The 16,392-nt window shown below is 39.5% G+C and overlaps 2 protein-coding genes across 6 annotated transcripts; one reads left to right on the top strand and one right to left on the bottom strand.

The window, feature by feature from the left end:
• Positions 1-88: 88 nt before the first annotated feature.
• On the bottom strand, positions 89-16,130 carry LOC408821. 5 transcript variants are annotated; one of them, XM_016912113.2, is made up of 26 exons: positions 15,972-16,130; positions 12,194-12,294; positions 11,989-12,104; positions 11,277-11,436; positions 11,162-11,195; positions 9,042-9,183; positions 8,796-8,975; positions 8,318-8,716; positions 7,113-7,301; positions 6,985-7,046; positions 6,112-6,300; positions 5,862-6,033; positions 5,541-5,648; positions 5,381-5,451; positions 5,149-5,275; positions 4,760-5,012; positions 4,562-4,683; positions 4,349-4,490; positions 4,140-4,274; positions 3,919-4,069; positions 3,723-3,850; positions 3,521-3,646; positions 3,303-3,460; positions 2,848-3,214; positions 1,222-2,768; positions 89-1,127 (listed from the first exon to the last, which is right to left on the bottom strand). In XM_016912113.2, exons 2-26 carry the CDS (start codon positions 12,258-12,260, stop codon positions 855-857), a joined length of 5,418 nt encoding a protein of 1,805 aa, XP_016767602.2. In that variant the 5' UTR covers positions 12,261-12,294; positions 15,972-16,130; the 3' UTR covers positions 89-854. The 5 variants fall into 5 exon arrangements, with proteins under 5 accessions (XP_016767602.2, XP_026296389.1, XP_026296387.1 ...); XM_026440604.1 differs by lacking the exon at positions 15,972-16,130 and adding an exon at positions 15,322-15,858; XM_026440602.1 differs by lacking the exon at positions 15,972-16,130 and adding an exon at positions 14,984-15,291.
• On the top strand, positions 14,269-14,855 carry LOC113218762. The gene is made up of 2 exons (XM_026440610.1): positions 14,269-14,429; positions 14,574-14,855. The coding sequence occupies exons 1-2, from the start codon at positions 14,300-14,302 to the stop codon at positions 14,771-14,773; spliced, it is 330 nt and encodes a 109-aa protein (XP_026296395.1). The 5' UTR covers positions 14,269-14,299; the 3' UTR covers positions 14,774-14,855.
• Positions 16,131-16,392: the final 262 nt, after the last annotated feature.

The raw sequence follows: 16,392 nt of genomic DNA, 5'->3' as shown, positions 1-16,392 counted from the left end.
AAAATCTTTCAGAGTTTTTATTAGTTCGATTAATCGTTATTAAAGAATTTTAAAAAAATTCTTTTCCCCTCTTAGAAGTATTAAAATCTTTTTTTTTTTTTTTTTTTTCTTTTTCGAACAATTATGTTATTTGCAACGTTTATTTATTATTCGTTATCGGCAACATTCGCGCGAGCGAGATTAATTATTAGTAAATTTCTGTTTGATTATATGCGCATGCAATTTTATCATCGGTACGTTAGCTAGAATATCATAAATTATAGGACGTTTCGCGCCAGCTTTCACAAAATACACGGTCGATACAGATGATTATAAGTTATATTTTTGCATTGTTTCGTTGCTCGTAATTCAACAATGTTTCAAACTATGAACTATGAAGTAAGTAAGTATACTTGCACTTTAACGAACGTGGTATTCGAGTTTCGAAGCGTGACGCTTTTCTTTGATTTTTCGATCGTTCTCATTTTCGAATGAATCCGTTCAAAATGATCAACGTAATCACGATCAAACGTTCTTTTTCTTCTTCTTCGAATAAATGCTCGATATACGTATATTTTCCAACGAAATACGAATTCGAAACGATCTTAACACGATTGTATATTAAATGCCCTTTAAAACGATGTCTTTTTCAAAGTAAAAATCGATGCATGCTTTTCTTTTTGTCAATCTGAACTATGTCAAACTATCAACGATTTAAAAATCAAGGGATATCCCATTGAATATTAACTCTTTGAGAATAAAAGAAAAAAAAAAAACGGTAACGATATGTACATATGTATACATATAAAGCTACAGCAATCCGTTAACAAACTATAGCCTTTCTTCCCCCCCCCCCTCTTCTTTCACACGTCACTTCACTTAACCAAACTTTTGATGCTCCTCGGCAAATTAGGTATGGAACCTTTGTTCACGCTCGCTGCGGTCGGCCTCATGAAACTATGATTCTTGGCCCCGGCTCTCGGATGGATCAATTTACTTTTGGTAGCCGAAGGCGTCGCCGCTTTTTCAACGTTGACGCGATTCAACGGAGCGGATAACGGTCCCACGCTGCTGCCGCTTCCGCTGCTGCTGCTACGCGAAGCGATCGCTCGTCCTCCCTTGTTTCTTTTTTGCGCGTCGATGCTCGACTGAAACGAAACAAATTTCTTTTTTCTCTCCTTCTCGTCTCGAAAAGGGAAGGGGAGAGGATGAAATCTTCGAGAGGAACACGGAATTACTTACACCGAGAGATTTGCGAACAGTTCTCGCCGTCGGACCCACGCTACTTCCACTGCTGCTACTTCTGCTCGCCGGTATTCTGCTTATCGTCGTGGAACGTGGATTCGTACGACGTTTCTCGTTGTTCTTCAACGGCAACGGATTGTGAGATGGACTCTTTCGCAGATCGTTGGTCAATGCGCAAATCGCGGACGTGTAGGTGCGCAGAGGTGCGTGATTCGGTACTAAGTTTCGCACGGTGTTCACAGACGTGGCGCTGTTCAACGAGCTTCGGGAACTTCGAAGACTGCTCCTCGATCCCGAACGTTCCACCTCGTTTCTCATTTGATTGTTGTTGTTGTTATTGTTGGTCGAGATCGAATTTCGTTGCATAGTTTCCGCCTTTCCAACATCTCGCTTCAAACTGTTGGCTCGTTTCGGGAGAAAGCTAGATTTTTCAACGGTGTGCTTTAACGAGTTGGCTTTGATCGTAGATGGCGCGGCGGACGTTTTTGTCGGCTTCAACGGATTTCCTCCAATCGGATTGGCCGAATTGTGGTCACCCAATGATTTGGCATCGATGGCGGGTTGAACCATTACCGAAGGATTGTTTGAATCGACTCCACCGTAACGCAATTCGGCCGGCGAGCATCGAGTTGAATCATGGGTGTCCGTTTCGTAATTTCCAGAGGACGTCTCTTGACTCAAGGTTTCCGAAACTAAACTTTGCGTCTCCTCGAAACCCTCGTCGTTCATCTCTTGATCTCGAACTTTACCGGTGGGGGGCAGAGAAGAGAAAGAGTGGTGAGAGGTGGAGTTAGGGACGTTCAGGTGAGGGGACGAGGCGTAGGTAGGATGAAAAGTAGAGCCGTCGTGATTGGATCGCGGCGCGTCTTGCATCATTTTATTTTGATTTCGAAGCGGCGTCGATTCGGAACGTTTGACGCGATGGATATTCTCGTTCGATTCGACGGCCAGATCGATTTCGTCCTCGGCAAGCTGATGTCGCGATCGGGAAGTGATCGGGACGTTTCGATCTTCGTTCACCTGACTGGGCGGATTGTTGGTCAAACTGATAGTCTCTTTCACCTGACTAGGATCGATCATACTTCTCTGCCGTTCGCGACTAGTTACCGCTCTTTCTGCGTGAACGGTTAAAGAAGGCTCGCGTGGCCTGGATTCTTGCATCACGGGACTAAGAACGGTGTTCGTTACTGCGATCACGGCCGACGGTTGGCTAACCGGTAATCTCGAGTTTCGATTGGTGAACGGCCGCGACAATCGTTGAAGATCCTCACCGGAACGAGCGATCTCCGCCAGTGCTGTATCTATATCGAACAAATTCGACGTATCTTGCCGTTTCGATTTCTCTTGCCAAACGGGCGACGTTTGGCAACATTTCCCTCGCCCCTCTTCCTCCGACAACGGAAGCGTGTGCGGACGTTCGGCCGGTTTCTCCCCGAACGAATCGGCGTCGATCACCTCATGCTTCGACTCTTTCTCCGCGCCGTTCTCTTGATTCTTTTTGTACCTTCGCGTTCTCCTCGCCGACGAATAACGATCGAAATTACCTGAAACGATAATCAATGAGAATTTCGATTTGGGAAGAGATTTGTAAAAAAGGTATCCACAAGATGTTGATGACCTTACCTGTCCCGAAATCGGCGTTATTATTTACACTTTTTCCCGTCGCGTTCTTGAAATCTCTGGTTTGAAAGAAACCGTTGCAACGTTCCCTTTTGCACGGCTCCCTCTCGACCGGTTTCACCTCTCTCGGCGGGCTGAATAGTTTTCTAGTAGCCGGCGGTGTTTCTATATTATCGGAATCGATCTCTATCTTGTCGATCATCTTTTCCTCATCCGCGCCTTTTTTCAGCTTGGAAGGAAATCTCCTCGAGCCGGCGAGTTGGGGCTCGCCGTAAGGTTGTCGCAGATAGATCGTTAATTCGTCCTGAGAGGTTGGATTATTCGCGGCATCGTTGATCTTGTTCTTCTTTCTCTCTTCCTCTTTGATGGACTGCAAAAAAGGCGGGAAAAGTGAAAATCGACTCGAGAAGGATAGAATTTCCGTTCTCTCGTGAAAAAAGAAATGCGATTCAACGTACCTGCAACGTGCTCGAAGAGGATAAAACGTTCTCCGCGCTCAGTCTCGATCTTAGCCTACGGGAATAACGCGGATCAGTCTCTTCCATGCTGTTTGGTACGTTTAGGCTGGATTTTCGCCAAGGAGATTTATCCTTTTGCGATGGATGCGTTTCAGCCTCTGGAACGAGAACGAATTTGAATTTGGAAAAAAAAATGTGAGAACAACGACGGATATTACCTTCGATAGCCTCCATCGTGCGTATCACGTCTGTCTTCTCGACGGACGGACGCCAGTCGTAAACTTCCGAATAAGCATCGCGCGTGGGATTGGCCTCGATCTGAGCGTTCGTCTTGCCTTCGCTCTCTACTCGCGTCAAAAAAGTTAGGTTAGAATCTTGAGGAAGAAATTTCAAATATTGAAATTTCGTTTCAATATTTACCAGAGTCTTCGTAAGATCGTCGATTCGCGTGATGCAATTGTCTCGCCTTCCTTTGAAGCTCTTCCCCTGCCCGATCTTCTTTTTCATTCTCCGACAACCACGCCTCAATTTTTTGCCGCCATGCTTTCCTGTTCGACGCGTGCGTATTAACACAACGTATACCGCGTATATACATAAATATATTCGAGTCGTTTACCCTGTAGACTTGGCTTCTTCTTCTTGTAAGAAAGGTTTGCTCTCGATCAAGGGGGACGGAGAATTAGGTCTCTCGCGATCGATGGAAAAGTCTGCGTTCAACAGATCGCTTCTTCGAGATTGTCCCCGAGCCCTTCTCGCCCACGAACGATCTAAAAGAGAATTTCTCGCGATAGAATTTTACACAAAGAGCGTGAAGTAAAGATAATCTCGATCGTATACCTAAACTGCCCCATGATTTTCTCTCGCGTGTACCGTCTTGCCCCGACGTTCTCAAAAAGTCCATTAAATTACCGTCGTCGTCCTCGCAAGGTATCCGACTTCGACGGCGTCGAAGAGTGCCGTTTGGCGTGACATCTGTGGGAAACAATTTGTAATAACGATTTTTAAGGAGGAAGGGAGAACGATTCGCGCTTTCGCGTCACGCGTACCCGGTGAGTATATCTCTTCTTTGGTAGATTGTTGATCGACGATCCCACCTGAACAAGAGCCCAAACGTCGTCGGATATTGGGTGATCCGGTTATCGAGACATCTTCGTCAGAAGTGACGATACCGTTTTGCAGTCTTTTCATCTGAAAAATCGAAGAGGAAAGAGGTTAAGAAGAGGGATAGAAAATAAGGGATAACGCGAAAATTAATATACCTTGACGTCGCTACGACTGTAATTCCTTTGAGGTAAGCCGGTAGCAAAATCGAAAGGATCGTAATTGATTAAATTGCATTCGGATTCAGAGATTGGCGCCTCGATTTGTTGGTTGTTGGTCACTGTAATATGTATATACATATATATAAAATATGAAGTATACCGTTTCACTTAACCTAATTTTGCTTTGAGACGCACATAATCGTTTTTTAGCCAAAAGTTGTTCCTCTCGTTGCTTGCGCCTTGCCAATACCTGTTCCTCTTGAATTCTACGTCTTTCATTCTCCGCGACGGCCTGATTGAATTTCAGGCAAAATTGATGGAATATCTTGAAACACTCCTCAATTTTGAACGTGTTACCGTCCTCGCAGAAAAATTCGGCGAGCGATCGCCTTAACGTTTCCAGTTCTTCCATGTCTCGTTTCAACTGATTCATCTCTTGTTCCGCGATCTACAACCGAGTGAAAAGAACGCTCAGAGATACGAATAGAATTTTCTCGTATCCGTTCAAATTTTTCCTCTTCTCTCGGTTTCATTTTTCAATAGACTCATAAAGTTAAAATTTAAAAAGTCAAGTTTTAACGGACCTGTAAAAATTGTGCCATCTGTTTCTGTATGTCGGTTTCGGTCGAAGGGAAATTAATCTGCGCCTTGATCTTTTTTATCTTTGTGTCGAGTGCGTTGAATTCGTTGCTCAACTGTTCGGTTGTGCTCCTTCGCATCGAGAACATAGAGGCAAGGAAGGATGAAAGAGAGAAACGTTGTTTTAGATATCGTTTTGGAAATCGAGTGAACGAGTGTTTTCTCGCAACGACTTACTTCGTGGCTGCCTCCAACGTAGTCATGTTCTTCGCGAAATCCAACAAATCCTTCCTCTTCCTTTCGGCTTGCTGCGTAAAACGGAAGAAACGAACGTTCGAGAACAAGGAACAACAAGTGGATTAAGAGAGGTTATGTACAAACGTGTCGGATACGTTACCAGAGCGACGTAATGTATGAGATTCATTCCTGGTTTATTGGCTCGAATCTCGGTCAATTTTTGCAAAGAGGACAATTTTACCCCCGCAGCGTTGCCAGCGTAACCACCCTACGACATTTATTTATTAATTATTATATATTACATAATTATTTATTAATTATTAATTCATTTTTCCACGAATATATTATTATATTATTATATTATTATATTTTATATTATTATATATTATATTATATTATATATTATATATTATATAATTATTTATTAATTATTAATTCATTTTTCCACGGATTTCAGTGTTTCTCCACGACGAATCCGTACCGAATTGAGAAAGTTTCCAGTAACCAGGACCATGTACAACACTTCTTGAAGAGGTTTGTTGGTCATCAGATCTTCGCCCGCCAGAATCATGGAGTTGATGCTCGGTTCCAAGTAGCTCATATTGGCAGCGAATTCCTCCTTCAACAGCATGCACTCTATACGCAGTTTGTAACTGGGGGAAATTTTAAAATTTTAAATGTCATTGTTTATAGTAATTAAGGAGGAGGGAGGAGTTGGAAGAGAATCGTACTTTGGCACTTGAACGAGTTGAAGGAAGAATTTCTCGGCGTTTCCTAGCTTCGACTTGTCGCCGTCGAAGCTCTTGAGCATCTCCAGCTCGTCCACCTCGGGCAAAATTTTCAAAAGGCCGCGCAACTTCTCGGCCCCGATCTCGTCGTGGCTCCCATCCTTTATCAGCCGGATGATATCCTCGTTCGAGCTGAAAAAATCAAGTTTCTCGATTCGATCATCGATCAGAGGATTGATAAGGAATATATATGAATCAAATTCAATATTATTAAATTCTGGATATTCATATAATCAATATCAATTGGTTTAATTGAAAAGAAAGGATTTACAATTTCATCAATTAAATATAAAATTTTTAATGAAGAAAAACAAATAATTAATAAAATGATAATTAGGATAATTGTTCAAATAATTTCAATATTATGATTTTTTTTTAATAAAAATAAATTTGAGAATTTATTTAAAAATAAGTCTAAAATAATAATAAACAGTTAATGTTGAAATTATAATAATAATTATTATGAAATGAAATTAAATTATTAGCATAATATGAATTTGATTCTTGGAATATAAATATAAATCATGTGGAAATTTTAATAAATAATATTTTATTAATATTATATCAATTTATTAATTTTAATAAAAGATTTTTCTTTAAGATTCAATCTTAATTCAATGCAAACTATTTTTGCTTTATTAAATTTATTTTGATAAAAGTTTGTAAACTTTATATTTGAATCTTAAATTCAATGCACTTAAATTCTGCCATATTAAAATTTAATTAGAATAGATTTTAAATTTAAATTTTTAATTAATAATGGAATTTCTAAATGTGAATGAATGATCTAAGGTAAGACCTGGCACCCTTACTTACCTTCGAAATTGTTTTAAAAATATATTGACGTTCAAACTTCTCTTTCCATCGAGGAGAGCGATCTGAAATGACAAGAGGGGAGATGATGAGAGGGGATGGAGAGATCAGGAGATGGAAGAAGCGTATACCTCGGTCGGTTCCCTTCTTCGTTTCTCGGCGTCCGAGTTGGTTCCGTGGGAGGAGCAGGAGGTGGCTGGTAACACGGGAGGTACTTGTTGACAAAAGAGACCCTCCATTTCCGCCCAATCTATATCCGCCATAGGAGAGTTTTGGTGCTCGTCGGCTACCAGGGACCAAATGTTGCGCTTCCCGATCACCTGCAACGGAAGCAGTCAGAATCGAATTCTCGTCAAAGAAAGAAAGAAAGAAACAAACAAAGAAGAAAGGAAAGAAAAAAGAAAAGAAAGAAAGAAAGAAAGAAGAAAAGAAAGGACAGGAAAAAAGAAAGGAAGAAAGAAAAAAGAAAGATAGAAAGAAGAAAAGGAGATAAAAAAGAAGGAAAGAAGGAAAGAAAGAAAAAAGGAAAAAAGAAAAGAAGAAAGAAAAAAAAGAAAGAAACAAATAAACAAACAAAGAAGAAAGGAAAGAAAGAAGAAAGGAAAAAAAGAAAGAACGAAGGGAAGAAAGAAAGAAAGAAGAAAAGAAAAGAACAGATAAAGAAAGAAAGAAGAAAAGAAAGAGGGGAAAAAAGAAAGAAATAAAGAAGAAAAGAAAGAAACGAATAAAGAAAGAAATAAACAAATAAACAAACAAAGAAGAAAGGAAAGAAAGAAGAAAAGAAAAAAGGAAAGAAGAAAAGAAAGAAAGAAGGAAAGAAAGAAGGAAAGAAAAAAGGAAAGAAAGAAGAAAAGAAAAAAAAAGAAATTAAGAAGGAAGAAAATAAAAAAAGAAAAAACAAAAAAGAAAAGAAAGAAATAAGAAAAAGAAGAAAAGAATGAAAGAAAGAAGAAAAAAAAGAAATAAAAAAGGAAAGAAAGAAAGAAGAAAAGAAAAAAAGAAACAAAGAAGGAAAAAAGAAAAAAGAAAGAAAGAAAAAAGAAAAGAAAAAAAGAAACAAAGAAGAAAAGAAAGAAAGAAGGAAAGAAAAAAAGAAAGAAAGAAGAAAAGAAAAAAAGAAAAAAAAAGGAAGGAAATAAAGAAAGAAAAAACAAAGAAGAAAAGAAAGAAATAAGAAAAAGAAGGAAAGAAGAAAAGAAAGAAAGAAAGAAGCAAAGAAAAAAATAAAAAAGAAGGAAAGGAAAGAAAGAAGAAAAGAAAAAAGAAACAAAAAAGGAAATAAAGAAAGAAAGAAAGAGCAAAGAAGAAAGGAGAGAAAGAAAATGATGGGGATCACCTTGTGATTAGGTATCTTGTTCCAATTGATGGTTTTCATTTTTGCCTTGGGGGTGGGTATTTCCTGTTGCGGCAGCAGCCTCGCGTGATTGTTGGGCGGCTCGGGGGTGGGCACTCGGGCGATAGGCAGCACGTGCAACGGCGGTGGGATCGGCGGTGGTTCCATCGATGCATCGGCACGCGTCGCGTCCCCGGCAAGAAACGGGGGAGGTGGGGGCGGTGGTTGAAAGAAAGAATTGCTTTGGTTTCGACTCGACTGATCCGCGGAGGGGGCGGGCGGGGGGGGCGGGGGCGGTAGAGGCGGCACCGGTGCCGGCGTCGAGTTGTTCACCGATAACGACGCTTTTCGCGATGCCCCGCACGTCTGATCGGTGGCCCGACAGTGGCAGCACAGATTCGCCTGGAACATCGAACATCGAAGTCGAATCCAATCCTTGTTTATCGATCAAGCTCCAAGGATATTATTTTAGACGGCCTACCTGAAGGCTAGGCGAACGCAACAGCTTGGTAGCGTCTTCTCGATTCTCCAACAGGGTCGCTCTGTGGACCAACGTTTCCGCCGTGTCCCACGCCAAATCGCTTGCGGCGTCTTTCGGATCGAGCCGCAACAGATGTTGAAGTATGCTCAGAAATGGTATCTCTTGGGGGGTGTCTGCGATCTAAGGTAGAAAAAGGAAAAAAAAAAGAAACGAATCCAATAAATTCGACCATCTTCGGATCCTTACTTGTCCAAATATCGCGTAAAAAACGTCCACGTGGGAAGAAAGATCGATCCCGGGCGGTCCGTGATTCGATAATTCCTCGTCAGCCTCCCGCTGATCGTCGAAAACGTCGAGCTGCACCCTCAGATCCGGCGCGTGGCTTTTCCTGCAAGAAAATCCTCATCTTCCTGATCCGGGTACATTTTAAGCCCTTAGGTAGGTAGGTGTTCGATTCTATTTTCGTCCCGCTCGACACGCGTGTTTCCTCCGGAATTTCTATATTTCCATCTCTATCCTACCTATATTTCCCTTTCTGATCGATTCTCCCGTTTCCGTCGTCAAATCACCCTTTCGAACCAGAATCTTTCGAAACAATTTCTTTCGAGAGGTGTAATCCGTCGAACGTAATTCCTAGCTTTATTCTCTTACGGTGGAAATAAGCATTATATATATATATATATACGTATAATATATATATATATATATATATTATACGTACGAGTTAAACTTGACGACAAAAATGAGGAACGATTTGCGTGTCGAGTGGAGCGAAAATTCGTTATTTTTCTTCGACCGAGTAAGCATTTAAACGTAAACGAATTACGAATTTGAGTATCCGTCGTACTTTGCTCGATTCTCGGCGTGATCAACATGAGCTTCGATTGCGTTTCGAACACGATGATTTTTTCTCTCTCTTCGATTTCACACTCTCGATATACGTCACTGTATGGAATGGAAATACCACTTTACACGGAAAACACCATTTTATATTCTTATATTCAAATTAGATTCAACCTGTTCGTGGAACAGGTTCGTTAAAATATTTCTCACTTACAACCGATATATTTTCTTTCGAGAGTCGTATATGCATAAATATAGGGAATAGAAAAAGAAGAAAAAAAAAAAATTAGAAAATCTCGAACAATTCGAACGAATGTGCGTGTAAATATCGAAACGAATGGAGAAATGGCGCGTCCCGTCGCACTCGTTCCAGTTTAATACTCTGGTAAGTTGCAGCCTATAGCTTGCGCCTCATCGCGACACGAGTTTACTCGCGGCGTAGAGTTAATTCGGGCTTTTCTCTCTCTCCCTTCGAGTCACCTATGTATTTCGGTTCCTCCTTTTTTACCCTTGTTCTTCACCGTTTCGCGCGCCATTTCCCACCTCGCTTCCTTTTCGCTTTCTTTCCTCCGAGATAATCGTTTCGATCGTTCCGACCAGCAATTCGAAAAAAAATTCTTCTATCGTTTTCGTCGTTTTCTCGTTTTCTCGTCGCGATTATATTTTTCCCCCGATTATATTTTTTTTTTCAACGAGGAAAAATTTGGAAACAAAGCAAGTACGATGAACGGAGAAAAAAGACGATGCTCGAATAAGCGACGTTTGATCGATCGAGAATATCGATTCTTTTTTCGTCATAAATCTCCATTTATAGATGTATATTTCGAACGATATTTAAAGCGACTTGTGCGACTGGTTTTGCTCGATCAAGAATAGTTTGCTCGTCCGTCATCCCGCGAAGGAATGACAGATCGTACTATTCCTGTAGACTCGCAGAGAGACACTCTCTAAACAGAAAAGACAAAAGCCGAGAGAGATTCGCGTATCGTGATTCGACGCGAATACTCGTAGTTCCAATCCGCGTGGTTTTTATCGCGTTTTTACAACTTTCGTTTTCGCTCTCGCGTCGATCGATATTGTAACGTTTATTACGCGACAGATGGAAACGGAAAGATATAGCTGAATATAGCAACGATCATCTCTGAACGTAACGCGAATGTAACGATGTATGAAAACGAGAGGAAACGAGAGAACGATCGGTATGGATGCGGCAAGATATACCGATCGAGCGTCGGATGAACAAACGCGATGATTAGATTAGTGCATGCAATAGCCTTACATCGCGCAGGCTGGACGGAATGCCTACTTTTAGTTAGTCAATCGTTCCTCGGATGGAGTCCGAGAGTTTAAATAATTCTGGCTAGTTGCGTACAACGATTTATTAAACGTTGCATTGGGTGCGAATGAAAAGGTGTGGGTACAATAAAGCGCCCTTTCGTAACATTCATTATTATTTATTATTCAACGATGTTAAGGTGTTAATCAGTTAATTTCATAAATCCAGGTCGTCGTAGGGTACTCACCGCAGCTCGTTCAAAATCGGAAGGAGCTTCAAACCTGCGAACGAAATAAACATGCGTTATCCTTGTCTTTCTCCTATCCTACATATAGCATATACGTTCAGATTCGAATACCAACCGATGAACTCGTTGCGAATTCTTATGCGATCCTTCAGCACCGGGGTGGAGATGACCAAACAATTAATAAACGCCAATAACGCGGTCCTATAATCTTCTCCGGTTGCGTTTTGCAATTCCTCTACCACGATTCGCAAACGATATCGTTCATTTTTTCGCTTCTGAAAATTCGTGTTTTCGTTCGGTTAATACCCTTGTACTTCTGCCCGTTCGAACGACAACAACGCAGGCGCAGGAACGCGCTCGCGTGCCCATTAGTTTTGACATTGCGACGACTCGCGTAGAGATAAGATTAGAAAGCGAAGTAATTTAACGGAGGAAAAAGTGCGGCGATGGCATAACGTGGTAACTCGGTGGGACGCAGAGTATACCGTAGCATAGATAGGCTAGTGGTGTCGCGAATGGAGGTTTCCAACTCAATGATATATCGGTATATTGTTCTTTTGTTTGCGAAGGAAGACCTTGAACTGTGACTTTTACGCAAGCTTAGCATGCGGGCTCGCTTTCTGCGTTAAGTATCGAACGGATATACAACAACCTTGCGTTTATAAACGCTACCTTATACCTCTGCGATAAAAATTCCAACTCTTTTTTTGCGGTAATAATTTTATTGCTCTTGCGAACGAACGAAAAAAAAAAAAAAAACAAACGAACGAAATCAACGATCCTTTTATATATATATATATTCGAATTTGTTACTCAAGTTCGATCACCTGATACGCGTGAAGAGTATCGATAGCCCTCTGCCTTCCATCCTGGCTATAAACACACAACGCCGAAAGCAATTCTACCACTTGCTTCTTCACCGAGGGACAAGCGGTGTCCAAGGCTGAAATTTAACGAGATACGCGATTAATAGGATGCAATCGGAGCCGGTTACCCGACATTCGAGCTATCGAGAACGTTGAATAATTTTACCCGAGGCAAGCTTGACGCAGTAATCAGGATTATCCACGATATAGTCGAGACCAACGTGGGAATCCATATTGACAGCATTTGGAAAATGCTCCGCCCCGAATCTGAAACAAACGAAAACGTGATTATGATATTTTCGATATTTTCTTATTATATAATAATAATAATAATAATAATATATATCGATATATATATATAATATTAAATACGTATAAATATAATAATTTTTTCGGTCGTTGATATTTAAAACAAAGTATCTTTCGTGTCTATCGTTGTATTTACGGATCGATTTTTAACAAGTCATCATCGCTTGAAAAAAATATACATATGTAAATTCATAACGTACTCACGTATATATCTTCGCTATTTCGATTTTACATTTCTCTTTTTCCTAACGTGAAATAAAACGAATGAAGTTAGAACAAGGTCTTGATTGAAAGTCAATGTGTCATACTATTTTCTATGCGTATCACATACTTAAGCTTGTACGAGTGAGATCGTTGGTAGCTGAAAAAGAGAGAGAGAGAAAGAGGAGGGAGAGAGAAATATATACATCTTGTATACTTTTAAGGAGCATATTCAATTTTTAAAAAAATATCGATAATGATAAATATTACACAAATATCAAGATATATCGAAATTTATTCGACGAGATTTAATCGATATAATCGAAAAATAATCTCGTGTATTCACGAATATAGGAATACATTGGAGGAGAGAACATATAAAAAGGAGGAACAATTGTAGAGAAGTAAGAGGGAGGAGGGAGAGAGAGAGAGAGAGAGAGAGAAGCAACAAAGAGAAAAGAGATGAAGAAGCACGAAAGAGTAAGAGTGAAAGGACGAAAGAGAAAGAACTGGAGAGAGGGAAATGTAGGGGAAAGACCCATAGAATTGCGTCATCGTATGCACGCGCATATTTCTCTCTCTCTCTTTCTCTCTTTCTAGTCATGTTTAAAAATAGATTCTCGAATACACATGTATGTACGTATGTACGTACATTATTAAGGGCTTGTAACGCGTGATTAGGGAGTTTGGCATCGATCACTCTTTTGCAAGCAAGTAATAACGTGAAAACAAATTTTCTTTCCACGTACGATCGGGGAGAAGTTAGTCGATTGTGAAAAAAAAAGAGCTATACGCGCGCAAGTTCATGCATATGCGTACATAGCTCGATATATATATTTCGAGCGATGTGAACGAAAGGAGAGAACGATAAAATAAAAAAGAAAATCAACGAGAACGAATATGCTTCTAATTGTAAGTAAATACGATTCGCGAACACGTTTCCGAATATATCGTGAGTGGTAGAGGCTGGTAAAAGTGATTCATGCTGGTACGCCTTGCTGCAGCCGTACTAAGTCATTGGTGCTTCCTGTAATCGTACCTACCGACGACCTCGAAGTTCGCACTTGCGTGCCTGCATTTACAGTGGCACTAGCCATCTTGGGAAGGCCGCGATTCGATTTATTGAAATAAGGAGAAAAGAAGGAAAAAAAAAGAAGAATCGAACGAACGGGTCATTTCGATTTTGATTTCGTTTCGATTTCGTTCGCGATCGCGAATTTTCGAAAACCTTTCAAAATGTTTTTCGAGGAAAAATAAAGCATCGAAAGTATCCTGTATTTCCAATTCCCTCGAGTTGATACAACTGCGTTATAATTAATACGCGTGTTATACATGTTCCAGTCATTTGATTCTAATGATTTAAATAAATGAAAATTCGAAATAAAATTTGAAAAATATTGGATGGAATTCGGTCAAAACGAAACGATGACAAAACTTTGAACGTAAAATCCGACGTAAAATTACGTATAATTGATTGCATATATTAGAGACGATCTTACGTATGCATGCACGAATTTACGTGTGTTGGTGTATATTTAGGCATAGATATACATAAAATAACACTCTCGACGCTCGTAGGATACCATATCGGGTACCTTGTTGACCTCGCTTCTTCTCTCTGTCTTTCATTCTTGTTCTTGTTCTCGTTCTCTTTCGCGTACGAATACGCAAAGCTAAGTAAGTATGTATGTGTTCATCGATCTGCTCTCCTCTCTTCCCACGTCTTTTTCAATACCAACAAAAGAAGTTTCGACCATCGTCAATGTCGTTTCTCGTCGCCACTGTTCGTCGCCGAAAACAGAATTCCATATTACGAGCTACGGAGACGTCATGTTTGCGATTCGAATCAACACGACAAAACATCGACGAATGCATCGATATTTCGGCAAAAAGTATGAAAATTAATTTACCGTTAATTTAACGCGTACTATTAAAATCATCGTTCGATCATCAAATGTAATTCTAATTACATACGTGATTTGTCGCAATCATATTTTCGAATCATATGGATACCTTGATTCCACTCGTTCTTTTAGAGAAGGCGTATATCGACAGAGGCCATCTCGAAATCTCCATGTATAGTCTCTTGTACGTTAGAGATATCCTGAATCTTTTTGATTCATATGACCTCGTAACAACTACCTACGGAAAACGATCAACGAAATCATCCATGATTGATTATTTATTCTACGAGGATGAGACGAATGTTAAAAATATTAACTCGCGAAACGAGTAAGCGATCGATGCAATTTATCGATTATCGATAATTTGTGGAATATATTTTATTTTGCGTTCTTTAATATTATCGATGTAATAATAAAAACCTTTTGATTAACGTGATTTTTAATCGTCAAAAACGAAGATGCTCCACCATTATTTCGACTGTTATATTATAATTTCGAATAAAATCTTTCACACTGATCTTTGTACCACAACACAACATTACCAGTTTCGTCACGTTTGCCTTCGTATATTCCGAACGTCCTTGCGCAAAACGAAATGCTGATCTTTCCTTCGATTCTTCTTTCTTTTGTTTTGTATGTTATTGGGATTCCTAACATCGGGACTGCACATTGAACATTTATGTCGATGATGAATCGATTGACACTGTATCTCGGCTATTTTGCATTAGAAATATGTAGATACACACATCCATCTATACCTACACACGTATGTACGTTTAACGTTTAACATGTTCTCGATAGCTGTTGTTGCAAACGAATCGGAAACAGTTAGGATTTCAAATCGTTCCGTTAATATATCGATCGAGTTAATTGCGGTTACCTTGTCGCAACGTGGTCATGGCCCCCGACTGGTTGTTGGATTATAGTGGTCAGGATCGTTCCCTCCTCCCCTACTTTTACTCGTACATCTATCACACTTCTTGATATTTTCAAAATTCAAAATTTTTATTTCTTCTATTTTTTTTTTTTCGAACAATATCTATCCTTTATTAAAGAGAAAATCGATTCGGAAAATAAATTTTACTTATGTAACATAGAGTGAAATATTATTTATGTTTCACTTATAAAATCATTATTACAAAAAAACCATTGTGGAATTTTAATTTTCGACGAACCGATAAATAAATATTGAATCGTTTATAAATATGACGTACGATAAATTTATTTAATTATTTATTACGCAAGAGAGATATTTTAATATTGCTGGATTATTCGATCGAAATTCGAAATAATTCATGCACTATTCGTTTTGTTGAAACTAAGGAGAATTTCTTGTATTCAAAAATACAAGAAAAAAAGAATAAGACAATTGTTACGAAGAGTGATAGATCTTTCATTCAGAAAACGAAAAAAAAAAAAAAACGCGAATACGTTTGACAGGTGTTCGTCTTCGAGACGAATGGAATAATTAATAAGACGATGAACGAAAGAAAGAATCGCATAAATTGTTGGATAAAACTTTCCTCTCACCTTTTATTTTCATTTAAACAACAGGTTGTTTGGCGAACGAACGATCCGTAGTTTGATCGACATTTCGATTGCGGTAGCACGCGGTTCACGCACACTTTTTTCGTCAAGCACCGATTCGCGGAAACTGCGTTTCAGGAGCGCGCGACTGGCCGCCACCTTGCCATGGAATGATTTACCGCGCATGCGTACTTTCTCTCTGTTCGATTTAACTTCACTCTTTGTCATCCTCGACGATGAGCAAACTACTTACTAATTCGCATTCTTTTCTTTTTTTTCCATTTTCAAACTCTTTCTTTTCATTTATAATTGTTTATTTTTTCTTCATCGTAAAAATTTCAAGTATTATTTTGTTCGTTTTAATGGCGATGAATATAAGATGATATTTAAGAGTTGCTTAATATTTTAAAGATTTCTTAATTTT

The sequence above is a fragment of the Apis mellifera genome, linkage group LG5 (assembly GCF_003254395.2).
Source record: "Apis mellifera strain DH4 linkage group LG5, Amel_HAv3.1, whole genome shotgun sequence".
In the NCBI taxonomy this organism is placed as follows: Eukaryota; Metazoa; Arthropoda; class Insecta; order Hymenoptera; family Apidae; genus Apis; species Apis mellifera.
This window is presented reverse-complemented; position numbering and strand designations above follow the sequence as displayed.

Coding starts and splice junctions, on each gene's coding strand:
- LOC113218762 (XM_026440610.1), top strand. CDS start 14,300: ATGTCGTTTCTCGTCGCCACTGTTCGTCGCCGAAAACAGAATTCCATA. Junction 14,430..14,573: donor CATCGATATTTCGGCAAAAA/GTATGAAAATTA, acceptor TCGTTCTTTTAG/AGAAGGCGTATATCGACAGA.
- LOC408821 (XM_016912113.2), bottom strand. CDS start 12,260: ATGGATTCCCACGTTGGTCTCGACTATATCGTGGATAATCCTGATTAC. Junction 5,276..5,380: donor ACGTTGGAGGCAGCCACGAA/GTAAGTCGTTGC, acceptor CTCGATGCGAAG/GAGCACAACCGAACAGTTGA. Junction 4,491..4,561: donor ACAGTCGTAGCGACGTCAAG/GTATATTAATTT, acceptor TCGATTTTTCAG/ATGAAAAGACTGCAAAACGG.